The following is a 16,609-nucleotide window of genomic DNA, read 5'->3' on the forward strand; positions in this document are numbered from 1 at the left end:
TTTCCCTAACATTAGTTATTTGTAGTCATTTATGAGTCCTCACTAAAATAATATGATAATGCAGTTTAAAAATAAACTTGTTTGATTTATTGTCACAACAGAACAGAGGAACATCAAAATATATTAAAGTTCTGATAAATTAAATGTATAAAAATACAACCTAAGATATAAAACTTAAAGTCCTCTGAACAAAAACACAATAACAACAACAAAAATCAAAGAGTGTTGCCAACAGGGACATTGTAGAGCACCCTCTGGTAGACAAACTATGCCAACGCCAACACTCATAACATGGTCAGCGGGTGTTTCGTCCGTTTTTATTTTATTTTATTTTTTTTATTTATCAACCATTATAAATGCCGATACCGATAGTTTGGAAAATGCCTAATATCAGCCAACCGATATATCAGTCGGGCTCTGATAGATAGATAGATAGATAGATAGATAGATAGATAGATCTAATTATCTAATAATATGTACTTGTCAAGGTTAAAGAAACTATTATCCCCGAGGGGCAATTGGATTTACAGCCAGCAGTACCACACACCAGAAAAGCAATGTAAGAATCCTAAAAACACAGGAAGACAGTAAAGAACAAAAAAACAATGGAGCATAACATTCAACAAGTCATAAATAGATACACTGTTTAAACTACCTTTCTTTGTTTAAAAGGCCAATGACCTATTGAGCCTACTGGTCATGTAAGTCAGTCCCTCCAGGATTTCGCGATGTCGCGATCACGCCAATTCACGCAAATTCAACCAATCACCGTGACTTTGGTGCGACTCGCAATTTTGACCAATCACCGCAACTTTTCCACAAATTTGACCAATAACCAGAGTTTCCCGCGACTTCAACCAATCCCAGCAGTCCCACGTGCCAGACTTTACGTCTGAGTGCCACTGACCAAGCGGGAGTGAGAGAGCTTGTTTGCGATATGAAGACGAGACTCGAACATCTCGCATTTACCAACAAAACCTACAGCGAAAGACAGTGCAAAACATTTCAGACCGTCCTGCCAACCTGTATACATTTTAACATCAATGTACGCTGTAACGTTTTTTCACTAAAAGCGGCTGCTGTTTCAATCCTGTCGGCTGTCTGCAGCGGGCGGGGGCGCTGCTCTTACAGTTCCCCCCGCTACCGACGCGCACACACACGGTGGATGCAGGAAAAATGATGAGACGACACGATGACCTAAATTGAGGACAGCTACGGTCGTTATTGTAAGTGCAATGATAAGTTAAAGTCCAATAAGTACTTTATCAAACCGAATGTGTGTCCCAGGCCTGAGGCCTGTACTACGAAGCAAGATTTGGCGTTAACGAGCTAACTTCAGGTTCAACCCAGGGTTTTGTGTATCACGAAGGTGGATTAGTTATCGGGTTCAATCGCTGTGGTAACTCATGCTGAACGCCTAACCTGGTCGGGACCAGGTTATGTTGGAGATCAGAGATCAACCGGTGTAAAAACACCGCCTACTGACCAATCAATACTCAATTGATAACGGCGTCACCGTTCTTAGAAGATCAGGTGGAGCTCGGCGTGCAGAGAGGGAGAGAGGGGTGCTCTCATAAAAGTTAAAACATTTAGAAACCGATAACCCCGTTAACATTCACTGATGGGTATCTTTATGAAAAATTTTACGGTAAAAAATACCTTTATTCAGCCTATAGATGTTGAGAAAAAAAGCACGGATGACAATTCAAAAGGTATCAAAAATATAATGGAAAGTAGCCTATGTTGTTACGTGTCATTGGGCATTTTTAAGTGGGTAGCCTATATAGAAATCCTGGAGCTTAGGCCTACTATCACGTAGACTACACCACTGGAAGTGATATTGATAGGATAAGCGTTGTGATTTATGTAAAACAGCGTCAGCTTTTTTTTGCAAACTTTCCTTCCTGCATTTTGCCTGTAAAACGTGTTTGTATTCTTCATATTTATGTGGAATTATAGTTTGCTCTTTTTGTTTAAAATATGCGGCTCTGGTAGATGTTTGCGATTGGTCGTGGTGCGCAAACACCGCCTCTTTTATGTGAACGCGCGTGCCGCTGGATTGGGAAACCCTGAGCTGATTGAACCAGCGTCGTGACACAGCTTATGCGGGACCACGGTAGTTAGGTTAGGTGAAGCCGGGTAACTGAAATAAATCCAAGGCGTGTTGATCTGGATTCGTAGTACAGGCCTCAGGTTAGGAAATTAACAATGTAAAGATCAACAAGCCACTGACAGATATGTTATTACATATTTGATTCATTAAATAAATTATTATTTTTTGTCTTAAATCCACCAGCCATTTTCATATTATACCAACATTTGCAGCATCCTGAGCCTTTTTGGTAAGGTTACTAGGAAAACTCAGCCCAGAGTAGTTTTATTCTTCCCAAAACAAGTTTCCTTTTTATTTTTAAAGAACTCACAACTTTTTTTGCAACTTTCACTGTCTCCCGCAACTTCATTGCACAAACAGACATTGCAACTTTTATCGCAATTTTTTTTTTTACAAAAGCTCCCGCAAAATAAGGCATTTTGGGCCGCAACAATCTATAAAAAAGGCAGCGAAATCCTGGAGGGACTGGTAAGTAGGCAGACAGTATCCGCGGCCGGACGGAAGCAACTTCATTACATCAGAAACAGGATGGCTCGGTTCAGACAGGACGGACTGGGCCTTATGAAGCACCCGGGCCTGATACAGTGTGCTCAGGTTGTTTAGGGTTAGGCTTCACTACAGCCTGCAGCCTGTTCCCTTTTTTTGAAGAGACTGAACAATACCAACTGATAAAAGAAAATGTTTAGATTGATTCAATAAAACACAAGTAGAACATCCTCATACAACTGTTATCCACAGTAAAAGCACAAAGTTTTTGAAAGAGAGGTCCACTTATCAATCACAGTGCCGAGATCTTTATACTTTTGCACCTGCTCGACAGGCTGATCATTGATCAGTACAGGAGAGGGAAACCGATGGTCATCTCCTTAGTATTAGATACATTGATGCACCATACTGTAATATCTGCCACTACAGGCCCATGATCAGGATCCCTATCCCTACTACTGAGGAGAGACCCAAAAAAAAATGTCTACGTTTTTTACGCCTTTTTTTTTCAGTTTGTTTTTGCTTTTTCCACCGTTTTAAATTGTTAAATTTTTCTTCTACACATTTTCAGCGCTTATTTCTACGTCCCATATTTTCTGATATAAAACAAAAATTGAAAACGGGTCAATGTGACCCGAAGTCAACACAAGTTAATGATGTGGCGACTAGAGCGCTGGAAAAGACAACATCAGATAAAACAGTAAACTCTAACCTGCTATGTTTTGTTTGAGTTGTATGCCTTAATGTTTCCACTGTCAGGACTTGATAAAGAATGTTATAATAATGATGTACGAGCAACAACACCTCCTGCCAACTGGTTGTCTTGAAGAAATCTTTTGACCAGACTCTTCATCTTGCCCTAGCACACGTCTGGATTTGAATACATCATGGCTGGGTTAGTCTCAGTGGGGTAACTCTAGGGGCTCTGCTCCTGAATCTTCTTCAACGTTCTGGACAGGATGCTCTCCTACGATGGCTCTCCTCTGCCGCTGGAGCTCCCAACAAGAATGTTAATAAGGACTTACTAGAGTTAAATGGTCGCCAAAGAAGACAGGAACCGACTACAAAGGATAGTCCAGCCTGCCCTCCATAGTCAGGGAACGGGCCGGAAGCAGTACAGCAGACCGTCCCAGCCTGTTCCAGCATCTTCCCTCTGGCTGTCACTGTGACGAACAGTTAAATGAGTCTGACGCTGCCAAGAACTGGAACACCAAACGTCCACTTGGCTTCCCTGTGTGAGTTGGTCTCCTCTTTTTGCCAGCTGAGCCAGTGACCCCAATCATACCAACACCATGACAACAGCCTCGGTGCAACGCCAACAGCTCTCGGTGAACCCTAGACTGCTTGCCATGACATCACGCCGGACTGTTTGTAACGGTGTGACATCATTGAGAAGTTTATTTTATTGATGAATCGCCTCAAGTCAAAACACACATAACACAAATACAGGTGACAATTCAAAATATAAAAATAGAATGGAATATAATATAATTCAGAAAGTTTTTTTTTACATCAGGGCCCGGATTCAATTTCAATTCAATTAAACTTTTATTTATAGTATCAAATCATAACATCTCGAGACACTTTACAGATAGAGGAGGTTTAGACAGGGGCGGACTGGGACAAAAACTCAGCCCTGGCACTGTAGCCACACCAGCCCACATTCACACACCCATGCAGCCCCACCCACGGACACGTTCATTCACTAATTACATTTGTGTACAGATAGTGAAATAATATAAGCAGTACCTTATGTAACATATTTTTAAACATTTAATGTAAGTAACTGGCAAACAATACTTAATACTTTTTAAAGAGCACACGTTTATAACTAATTTACACATACTGCCTATTTATGCTGTTTGTATGCTGTTACTGTCATTCTCTACAGTATTTTGTTCTTTGTTGTCACTGTCTGTTCGATTGTCCGTGTTTCTCTCTGTTGACACTGTACATATTGTCTGTCTGGTTCTCCATCTTTTCATCTGTTTTAACTCTCTAACTCTGCAATATATATATATATATTTTATGGCTGTCTGTGATTATACTTGAGGGTTTTTCCTTGCTCAGAATTTGCCTTTGGGGGAACACATAAAGCAGGTGGGGTCTGGGGACCCCACCTGCTTTCTTTTTTTAATTGACAAAATGCAGTTTACAAAAAAAATCAGGTAAGCAATGATTGATGAAAATGTCTGCTTTTGAATATAGAATTTTGCATACAGAATAACAAAATTAATTAGATATTCAAGAGCACCATTACCTGAATGATCGTAGAAACAGATGATATCTTTAAGATTAAAGGAGTAGATGAAGTTGGTGGGTTCAAAAAAGTAAGACTCCAAATCTGTCCAAAATCTTTTGGAAATTTCACAATCAAAAAAAAGGTGATACATTGTTTCAATATTCTGTTTACAAAATGTACAGGAAGAGTCAATGTCGGTAAATGTAGCAACAAGGTGATTAGTAGGGTATATGTTATGTAAAATGTTGAGGTGTACTTCCTTAGCTTTGTTAGAAACACAGTACTTATACGGTAGAAGCCTTTCTCCAATTTATCTTCTCAAGTCTGGATCTCCACACAAACGTGCCCCTTGGCACAACTGCATTCTTTCTCTGAAAAATGTGGTGAATATGCTTATTGTTACACTTTGTGTGCATTACTTCAATTCCATCCAATGATATTAAAGGCAGTGATATAACGTGTGCATCATAGGTTAAGCAATTTTTGTAGTAGAATTAAACCATTTGGGATTGCACGTGTTAAAGAATGAAATTCTCTGAAAGGAATTGGAAAACTGTGTACATTCATAAACTGTTCATAGGATAGCATATCACCAGATTCATCGAAAAGATTAAGAATGTGAATCTCTTTGGAACCAATTCAGAAAAAATAAGGATTTGTTCCTAATGACTATGTTAAAATTGTTCCAGGGGAAAGTCTTGTGCGGTGAAAACTTGTGGACAAAGGCTAGAAGGGCTTGTTGATGGAATTTTGATAATTTAATTGGCAATTTATTTGGCAGAAAATAATATTTTAAAATAAAGGAAAGACCTCCAATTTTGTTAAAAATGTAATATGGGATAAAATACTAAATTGACTCAGGGTTTTTAAGACATCTTTTTAACCAGTTGACTTTAAAGGTGTTCACAGTGTCACTGAAATCTAGGACTTCAAGACCTCCTTCTGCTTTACTACTGGAAAGTACGTTTTTCTTTAGTCTGTGTGACTTATTTTTCCAAATAAAATTCAGAAAAATTCGGTTTACTTCAGTGGTTGTTAAATCTTTTACAAATAAGGATAAAGATGGATACACAAAACGAGATAGGCCCTCTGCTTTAGAGAGAACTCTGCCCAAAATAGACAAATCCCTTTGAAGCCAGATGTTAAAAATATTTTTTGTTTTCTTTAGTCTACTTGAAAAATTTAGATGTTGTCTAGCAATAAGATTTCTAGTTATAAATATGCCCAGATACTTAACAGAATCCTTAACTGGGATATTTCCAATTACACAATCATCACAACCATGCAGAGATAAGATTTTACATTTGGACAGATTCAATCTTAAACCTGAAGTCTTGGAAAATTGGTCTATCAAGCGAATAGAGTTACATAACTGGTTCTTGTCTTTTAAAAAGATCGTAGTGTCATCTGCCAATTGGGAAATGTTTAACTCCTTACCAAATATTGAGATTCCTTCAAAATTTCTGTCAGATGTAATTTTAAGCGACAATAATTCGGTGACCAAAATAAATAAGAAGGGCGAGATAGGGCACCCCTGCCTGATCCCTCTATTAATTTGAAATTTTTTAGATTAATTATAACCGAGCTATTAATCTCTTTATAGAAACATACTGACAATGTCTACAAATTTGTTACCAAAGCCAAACGCTTTAAGGGACTGTAAAAGAAATTTGTGCTCAATTGTATCAAAGGCCTTATAAAAGTCTAGAAACAAAATGAGTGCCTCAGACTTAACTGCATCTGCATAATCCAACAGATCTGAGTCTGATATTACAACTAATATGTCGATTTTTCATAAATCCTGTTTGAGTTTCAGCTATAATAGAGTTTAGCCCTTTCTTCAATCTGTTTGAGTAAGCTAAAGCCAATATCTTATAATCTATTGTTAAAAGAGTGATAGGACGCCAGTTATCAATTAATAGAGGGTCTTTGTCAGGTTTGGGGATAAGAGATATAATGCCTTGCTTCATTGTAGCTGTCACCGCCCCTTGACTGATGCATTCTTTGTACACACATTAAAGAGTTATGAATGTGTTCCCAAAGTGTTTATACAATTCAACAGATAGGCCGTCGGTTCCTGGAGATTTGCCCTTCTTCATTGAAAATAGTGCATCTTTAATTTCATTGACTGACAGGTCAGATTCACATAGTGATTTAAATTCCTCATCAATTGAAGGGATGGTAGCTTGTACATTATCACAATCACTTGCATTAAATTGTGATTCATATAATTTCCTATAAAATTTGGTGAAAAAATTAGAAATTAGCTTTGGATCTTTAGAAGGAACTCCGTCAATATTAAGGGGTGGATAAAGATTTTCTTTTAAAATGTCTTTTCTCAAGAGCAAAAAATTATTTACTTACTTACTTATTTCGAGTTCTTCTTCCAAATTAATGTTTACGTTTGTCAGTAAAAGGTCAAGTTTGTGCATCAATTCAGCTTCTACCTTACTTTTTTCTTTTTTTAGTTCCCTACTTCTTTTAATAGCGACACATCTGACTTTGTATGTAAAGTTTTCCCATTTGATCCTGTAGTTGTCGTTTAGGTTGTCATTGAGGAATTCTTCTGCTAGTTTTTTGATAGAGTCATTAAAGGAATCATGCTTCAAAAGAGAGTTGTTGAATTTCCAATACCCTCGAAAACCTGAGGTCTCCTGAGTAGCATTTCATTTCAAAATAATTTGTTCATGGTCAGTTAATGGGGCGTAAAGATGATTAACTTCTTTCACAAATTGAAGGATGGATGATGAAATCAAAAAAATAGTCTTCTGTTACACCAAGTGAAGTCTTTGGTACTGGGATTGAAGAAACGCCATGCATCAGTCAAGGAAAGGTTGGAGCAGAGAAACGACACAAGGTTATTGCTCTGAGAAGAATGATTAAGCCTAGGGGGGGTCTCTATCCATCTCGTCATCAGGACATTCATTAAAGACTCCACGAAGAATTATAAAAGAACCCTGGTACTTAATATTCAGATCTTTCAATTTGGATGCCATTTCATTAAATAAGACCTCGTTAGAGGCGTGGGAATTAAACCCATATATATTACAAACAATAAAGATAGCATTGTCTTGTTTAATTATCAGTGTAATCCATCTACCATCTTGAAAAGAAACCGTTTGAAGAATGTCCCCTTTAAATTTATGTAATACAATTAAAACTCCTGCTGAATAATAAACTAATACTAGTAATTTTAGCTAACGTTACCACCAGTACCAGGGTGTGCTCAGACACTGAAATGTTACACCATAATATTACTGATATAACTTAATGTGTTTTATATGTCAAAGGGATTTAACAAACCATTAAGAATAGACAGTAGTTGGGTTAAATCAGACCTTGATACTTATTACTGTTGAGAAACTGAAAAAATAATGTATATAACTTTTTTACACCATGTGTTTCCATCCGTGATGTGTGTATGTAATAATAGTCAGGATTAAACAAATGCTGATTGAAACATTTTTCTTTGTTATTGCAGCTGCTGTCTTAAAGTGTGAAAGCAAGGGCGCAGAACATATTTCCCGTGCCAAGGCAGACCACTTTACATGTCCCTGTACTGCAAGACAGCACCTCTCCACAGTAGGCTTGTACGATATTGGAAAAAAACTGACATTGCGATACATACATTTCTGCGATAAGAAAAAAGACAAATTTTCACAAGATGACATACAGTAAAAAGCTCTCTTTGGAAATAATAAATAATTCTCAACTACTGATTTTGTAGGGGAGTGCATCTACATAGAAAATAAAACTAACAAAGGAAAGTTTCTAATGTGAACCATTCGTTGTTGATCTTTAACGCTTTACAAACAACCAAAGCAAGTACGTGCTGTGACTACTCTTTTGAAGAGATTTTGGAGAGGGAAATTAGGTAGAAATACACTAGTTGACTGATGTGACACCATTGTATTCATATAATACTATCAATCCAGGCTAAAGTCAATTATATTAATAATAATGCATGCATGTTGCTTCCTCTAAATTTCAGGTTATGGTTGACTAGCGGGGCCTGCTTTAGTTATTTGATAAATTGTTCAACATTGATTGTGATTGGTGGTTTGCTGTGCATGCAGAGCCTGCATATCACACACTAGCAACAAACTGTGTATCCAAGAACACTTTAATCAGTGTAAATGACGTTATCAGACACAGACTGCTGTTGTAGTTAAGTTGAGATAGACGCCTTGTTTCTTTAGGCTCATACGTCACATACACACGTTGCCCACATGGCTACCTGTTTTAAAAAGGGAAGGGTTGCCGGTGAGAACAGTGAAAGTTTACTTTTCTATCAAGCAGCAAAAAAGTTTTAGCGTCAACATCGCAACGTCCTGCGATGTGACTATTGCGCATGCACACATCGCGATGTAGACAATGAAACAAAATATCGTGCAGCAATACTCCACAGGCTGAGGAGGTTCAACATCGACTCCAGGATACTCTGCAACTTCTACAGGTGCATTATCGAGAATATCCTGACCGGCTGCATCACTGCCTGGTATGGCAGTTGCTTCACCCTCACCCAGAAGGTTCTACAGAGGGTGGTTAAAACTGCACATCACCAGGATGGAGCTGTCATCTATGGGGGACATCAAAATCCAGTGGTGTAGGAAGAAAACCAACAGGATAATCAGAGACCCAAATCACCACAGTCAAAAACTGTTATGCCTGCTGCCGTCCAGGGGGACAGTAGCCTACCGCAGAATCTGGACCTGCACTGCCAGTCTCAGCTTGTTTCATCCCACAGACCAAGACAAAGCAAGACTGTTGAACTCTTGAGCTCATCACAGGACACTTTACCATAATGATGTCACTTTACATTTTAATTACTTTTTACTTACTGTTTTACAAACTGTTTACACCTCTCTCTAACCACCCACTTCATTAGGTACACATGGATAATGTAATGCAATCAAATGCAACAGCTCTGCCATTAATTATACTTTTACAAAGCTTCAAATTTATAACTCTACTTCATGTTTCACCCCCAAATCAAAAATACAAATGTTTTCTGTCTCTTACTTTAAGTATCCATTGTTTTGGTGCGAGTTGCCCAGCGTCAGAGATATCGGCAATAGAGTTGCCTGACTTTTTTTATATAATGCCACTATATGGCACTCGGCTTGCGGTGTTTAAAGCACAAAAAAAAACATTGTTTTGTTGAAAAACATAACAGCAATGTTTTTTTCATAATGTTTTTTCCAGAAATCATGACTCAGTTACTCAGGATTACATGCAGACCTCTTTGCAAGCAGTTTCATGTTGGAACTACAAAAAGTATGCTGTACACGAAACTGCTCACAAAAAATATGTAATTAATCAAAAAAGGCATCTCTATGGCCGATATCTCCAAAACTCGGCTACTCGCATCAAAACAATCTATGATAAATAGCACTACAGGAAAAATATTTATTTTGATTTTGGGGTAAACTGTCCCTTCAACCTTGACTATAAGAATGTTAGAATAATTGAATGTTTAATTTATTAGCTGTTAATATTTAGCTGAGAACCTCATTAAAGATTAAAGTTATCTCTTAATTTCAAACAATGTCATTTTTAATAGATAAGATTTCAAGTATTTTCAATTGTAAATAGGGCTACTAAAATGTCTTGGACAGGTGCATCTGAGGGATATAATTCTCTATGTACAGTTTTAAAGACGTATTTCTGCACACTGCCTACTAAAATCAGTTTTATTAAACACCATGTGGTGTTCCAACATTGGAACAATAACCTACATGCAGGTTTGATGACCAAAACATGGTATTCAACAAAGCTAATAGTAAGTAAAGACATGGGACTCTAGCCTCATTTACAATTACTGGCTTTTTCTCAATGCTCTTTTGTTTTTAACTCACTGTTTTTTAAAAGATGAATCCTTGCAAATGTGGACAGTTGGGATTTTAATGTCTGTGCGTCTTTAATTGACATTTATATTACGTCCAAAAAAGCCATTCAAAACAACTTTCATTCTGGCTGCCTTTGGGATGTCTTTTGGGTGACGTCTATACAACGTCCAGAAAAAAATGCACACTGGTCCAACAATTACGTTTTTAAAACATTTTTAATTGACGTCTATACACCGTCCAGAAAAGACATATAAAAAAACGTTCATTCTGGCTCCTGTGAGGACGTCTTCTAGATGTCTAACAATTACGTCTTTAACACATCTTTTATTGACGTCTATACAAACGTCTAGAAAAGACGTATAAAAAACTTTCATTCTGGCTCCTGTGAGGACGTCTTCTGGATGTCAAACAATGACGTCTATTATACGTGTTCTAGACGACTTTTTGCTCATTGGGCTGAGTCCACCTGTCTCAGTATGGTTCATGTGTTCTCCCGTACGGTTCACAGCAAGTGTGAAAACCAACTGTACCACAACATGGAGGTGTTCTGCTATTTACCACAACTACGAGGACTTTTTAACCGGGTATGAAACCGTCTCAGTTTAAGACTGATGCCTCTGCATCAGACGGCAGCTCGGTGCCCCAGCGGGAGGCTGAGTCCCCCCCCACCAGGAGCAGAGCTTCACCTCACTGAACCCATTTTCTTTCTCCAATGGAGTTTTTCAATTATTAAATCTTTGCCTTGGTAACACTTTCTCTGTCATTAGATGCACCGAATTTGCAACAGGGAAACGGAACCATGAATCTAGCTTTGTGGTTTTGAACATGCATTGTTGCCAAAGTAAAATAACAATATTGATATGATGTACATACTAAATACAGAGCTGGAGTCAGGCTAGGTTAGCCTAGCTTAGCCTAAACACTGGAAACAGGGAATCCTAACCGGAGCAGCTTAGTGGTAGCCTGAAGCCAGACAGCAGGGCCGCTGGCAGCAGCACAGCTCCTAACCCTCCTGCTTCATCTAGAACAGAGAATAACCTGACCTTAAAACCAAAAGTCAAATGGAACCTTGGAGAATGGTGAACCCTCTACTAATGAACATGTTGTATCCTGTTGGTTTGGTTTATACAGAAAGTATAAAAGAGTCATTTGTGTTTAGCAGAAGTTATACTGTACACTTCTACATTTTCATGTTTGTTTCTACACAGGTTAAACAGATAAGATACAAGAACAGAGCCACGCTGTTTCCCAGTTTCTCTATGCTAAGCTAGGCTAACCACATCTGTGCTTCTCATCTAACTCAAGAAACGGAGAAGGAGTAGTAAGGAGTTGTTCCCTTAATGTTTCTTTAATGTTGTAAAGGACGGACAGAACATGGACGTACGTAAATGCTTATTCATTCCCACTGTGGCACATTCTTAGAAGAGAAACAGTATAAAAACATGTAGATTAATAAAGCACTGCTTCCAGGAATGACTCAGTCATCAGATAGGGATGAGTAATGAATGACATTATAGAAAACATACAAACTGTAGAAACCTCTCTCTCTTGAAGTTCCAGAAGTCCTTAAAGGCATAATGTGGCATGAGGGAGGACAGACACAGGAGACAATGGACAGACATAGTCTCAGTCCCTCTATTACTCCTCCGTCCTGCTCCAGCGCTCCATGTCTCCGAGCCGTCTCTCCAGGATCTTCAGCTGTTGCTCCAGCTGAGCCGTCCTGTCAGCCGCAGCAGAGCCCCACCCCGGCCCCATGCCCAATAGCACGCAGGCACACACCAGGCCAGCCAATCGAATGGCGGTGGTGTCTGTGTCCACGCTGCGGTCGCTCACGATCATGCCAAAACACAGTATAGCCACGCCCACTTTCAGCAGCCACAGAGCTCGCCTCAGAGCCGAGGCAACCAATCCAAAGACAAGGGAGATCAGCCAGTAGCCAATGAGAGCCAGGAGAAGCCACTGGGTCACAAAGATCAGCCCCTCTGGGGACACTCTGGGGATGGGGACACCTGCACAGGAAAACCGCACAGCACAACTGATTCATCCAGGATCAGAAAGAAATAATCATTTCATTCAAATAATGGTGACAAACAGGATCCATGTTCATATTAATGAGTCAGACAGACGGTCTCAGTGTTAAAGTGAACCAACATCCTCCTGATCCACCCCGGGAAGATTTCAGCTTTGACTTCTGATCCACACATGACAATGTCTCCGTTAACATTTCATATGAAGATATTAAAATATAAAGGACTGCAACCAACAATTATTTACATGATCAATTAATCTGCTGACTACTTTCTTGATTGTTTGGTTTATAAAAAAAATGGGTAAATATCTTTAAATGACTCTTTTGGTCAAAAACACAGAAAGTTCTATTTATTATTACATAAGACAAAGAAAACATACAACAATTATACTGAGTTAGAAATAACAGAATCCTTGTTTAGGTTTCTTGTGATCAATCTTTTATTTTGTATCTTAAAATAAATTGTAACCTGGGTGTCTCTCACACACAAACGTTTGTTTCACTATCTTTGTGGGGACCCGCCATTGACATAATGCATTCCCTAGCCCCTTACACTAACCTTAATCATCATAACTAAATGCCTAACCTTAACCCTTACCCTCACCCTAACCTAATTCTAATCCTAAAACCAAGTCTTAACCCTCAAACAGCCCTTTAACCTTGTGGGGTCCAGCATTTTGGGCCCCACAAGGCTGTGCAGACCCCACAAGTATACTGTATTCCCCGGTTTTTGGACCTCACGAATATAGTAAAACAAGCACACATGCACGCACACACACAACTGGATTGAAACCAACAACAAGGAGCCATGATGGTAACACTGACACCCTGGAGAGGAAATGCTTTAGTTTTCTCAGTAAAAGAATAACTCCCACAATCCAACTGTGAAATTAACTCCCTCCACACATTCAATCCCAGCTCAACACATATTTCAGAATAGCAGATTCTGTCTGACCGGACCCTTCTCACTCACTGCTGCTGCTTTTCTTCTTGGTTTTGTTTCCATGTAGCTGTCTGTCTTAAATCAAATTATTATTTGTATTATTATGGAACATCTCCAGTTCATTACTATGGGTTATGGTACTCACTGGTACTTTCACGCCGAGGGCTCTACCAGGGTTATACCCAGGTAGCCGGTGTATCTGAATGGGGTAACCCTCCTCCATCTACTGGGCTTAGCGCCCAAACAAATGATGTGATTGGTTGGAAATGACAGTGGGGCAGTTGTCACAGGTCACCGTACTCTTTGAAAAAACAAATCTAACTGTGCTTCATGCTGGGTTTTCACCATAGACTGTATAAAACTAGGATGCTGCTTGCCATCGTTGTGCTATCGTCATCGTGTAATCAATGGTTGTGATTGGTGTAAAGCCCGCCTCAACAGTTGTGATTGGTGCCTCGATTTGGAAAAATTGAAAATGTGCTTGAATGGGCTCTTGTCCAGACTGACTTGCAGAGCAAATCTCAAATTTGCCGGAAATTTACGACCACTTAACAAGTAAACTGATTCATTATCTGCTGTGATAGCCGACAGCTGTCTCTCTCTCTCTCTCTCATGTACACACTAAGCACTGAGCTGTTCCTTAAAGCAGCTTCCCCAGTCTTAAACAAACCGGACCATGGTTCAGCTTGACCGGACCGAAACTACCTCTTTTGGTCGGACCAAATTTCGGCTGTTTGGTCCGGACCGTGGTCTGGGGGAGGTTTCACACCTGTAATTTTGGTTCAGATCAAACTGAAAAGTCTGAAAGTCCGGACCAAACGAAGTAGGTGTGAAAGCCTCCTAATAGTCCGACTGCTCGTGTCTCGTTTCCGTTATGATGAAACTGGACTTTTGGTTTAAGACTGCAGATTGTCCTGATGTTGCAGCATCACAGGGAACCACGAGGCTGGCGCCCACGCCTGTGTGACGGACACAAGAGACTTGGCTGTGTGGGACGTTACCTTGGACTCCAGCAGCCTGCAGGATGTGTGAAACATTGTGGAAGAACACATTCAGAGCCGCGGACACAGCTCCCGCCACAACTGCTAGGACCTGAGAGAAAGCCTGGGGGGGGGCGGGAATAATAATAAATAATAATAATTTATACTTTATTAATCCCGCAAGGGAAATTACAATGTTTTCACTCTGTTGTTATTATTATACACAGGCCTGAATTACACACACAACCCTCTCGTTCCCAACCCAACTCACCCCAAATATACATGTGAACATGTGAACTATGGATGGATGTGAACATCTTCCAGCACATAGCTAACTTGCATGTCAAAACGTTTATTGATAAATTTAATGTAATCCTAACCCTAAAACATGTAATTTTCCCTTGAGGGATCAATAAAAGTAGCCTATGTCTTAATCTTAAAGTAGCCTAAATATTTCTGATTCCTTGTCAGACACTAAATACATATACAAATCTATAGCCTATTAGCTTCTTGAGTAAACTGTTGCACTCTCTTACTGACTCCATTGTTTCCATGTCTCACCTTCTGTACCGAGAGCAGCGTCTGCTCCCCGGCCAGCCTGCTTAGGTAAGTCCTCCCCTCCCCGGCCAGGTCGGCCAGAGCTGTCCGAAGCTCCTGGATTCCGGAGCGGCTCTCCCACACTTCCTCCCCCGAGACAAGCAGCAGCGAGGCGCTGAGCACACACAGCCCGCTCAAAGCTCTGCCATCTGAACGGACAAACATCTTAAAAGTAGGTGCAGCAATAGCGATGTATTGTAAAAGACTACTATGAGCGATAAAAAAAACTTTACAGTAAACTCTAACGTTAATGTGGACGTGCCAGGTAGCCTAAACAGCGACGGGTGGTGACGTCACATAGGATGTGGAAAAACCAAGTCCAGTTAGTGGAGATGGAAGAGAGTGTGCCCCCACTGGCTCAGTGTGCAACAAGTCTCTATGACGGCTTCACCCCGCTCACTAACCAACAGCCAGGGACGGTTCTGTTCCGACTAGTCTTCGGCTGTTTTCGGCCGTTTTCGGAACCGCCTCCTAGGCTTAGCAAACGGCCGCAGCCGGGGGCGGAGACGAACAGCCGCGGCAAACAGTTTCCAGCAGCAGCCTACAAAGCATAGACAGGAAGTCACACATTAGGTTCGTTCGAGATAAACTGCGCCTCGCCTGTAAAGTGGCCGGGGGCAGAGACAAAAAGCTGCGGTCAAGTCGGACAGTTTTCAGCCGCAGCCTCCAGGCTGAACAGAAAGTCACAGAAACACTCACATCCTGTTAGGTCCGATTCCGATTTAATAAAATGTTATCAGAGCCACATATCAGCTGGTATACAGCCTCCAGTTTGTTTTATTAAGACAGAATAGCTGTCAAAATGCTCTACATGCGATCTGTTGCTGATTTTAATGAACAACGCACTGTAGATGATCCGTAATATTAACAGATTTAGTCTCTCTGACTTCTAGGTGTAACTATCAGCCACACAACATGTGTTCTGTACAAAATAAGCCTTTAAATCAGACAAATAGCAGTTAAAATCCCTCCAATTCAAAATCAATAAAAAGTTCATATAAAACGTCATCATGTTGAGTCGATTCTGAACCAATCAGCTGTTAGATCAGCTGAGAGACAGGCGTTTCCCAGCATGCCCTGGGTCTTGTAGTTGGTGAAAAGCAACTGCGCTGCTCTGCGTCTCAAACCTGCGGCCGCCTTGATCTCGTGAGGTTGCCCACGTGTGTATGATGTTGATCGAGTCGGGATCAAGTCGGACACAAATCTAACCGCCATGCCAAATCTAAATTTCATGTTATATGAAAAGAGAATATTTCTAACTGACTATTACAGTTTTTTCTCAATTGCTAAAACACTAAAACCCATTGGCTGAACCAAGTTCTCAGTTGCCTGAACTCATTTAGCTAATTGTGCAGTCTGTTGTCAATACC

The 16,609-nt window shown here is 40.0% G+C and overlaps 1 protein-coding gene across 1 annotated transcript; it reads right to left on the bottom strand.

Moving 5' to 3' along the window:
- Positions 1-12,012: 12,012 nt before the first annotated feature.
- On the bottom strand, positions 12,013-15,779 carry tmem109 (transmembrane protein 109). The gene is made up of 3 exons (XM_078266840.1): positions 15,204-15,779; positions 14,664-14,766; positions 12,013-12,699 (listed from the first exon to the last, which is right to left on the bottom strand). The coding sequence occupies exons 1-3, from the start codon at positions 15,402-15,404 to the stop codon at positions 12,329-12,331; spliced, it is 675 nt and encodes a 224-aa protein (XP_078122966.1). The 5' UTR covers positions 15,405-15,779; the 3' UTR covers positions 12,013-12,328.
- Between the last annotated feature and the right edge of the window lie 830 nt (positions 15,780-16,609).

Source organism: Sander vitreus, chromosome 2 (assembly GCF_031162955.1).
Source record: "Sander vitreus isolate 19-12246 chromosome 2, sanVit1, whole genome shotgun sequence".
Classification (NCBI taxonomy): domain Eukaryota; kingdom Metazoa; phylum Chordata; class Actinopteri; order Perciformes; family Percidae; genus Sander; species Sander vitreus.

Coding starts and splice junctions, on each gene's coding strand:
- tmem109 (XM_078266840.1), bottom strand. CDS start 15,404: ATGTTTGTCCGTTCAGATGGCAGAGCTTTGAGCGGGCTGTGTGTGCTC. Junction 14,767..15,203: donor CGCTGCTCTCGGTACAGAAG/GTGAGACATGGA, acceptor GCCCCCCCCCAG/GCTTTCTCTCAGGTCCTAGC. Junction 12,700..14,663: donor GCAGGCTGCTGGAGTCCAAG/GTAACGTCCCAC, acceptor TTTCCTGTGCAG/GTGTCCCCATCCCCAGAGTG.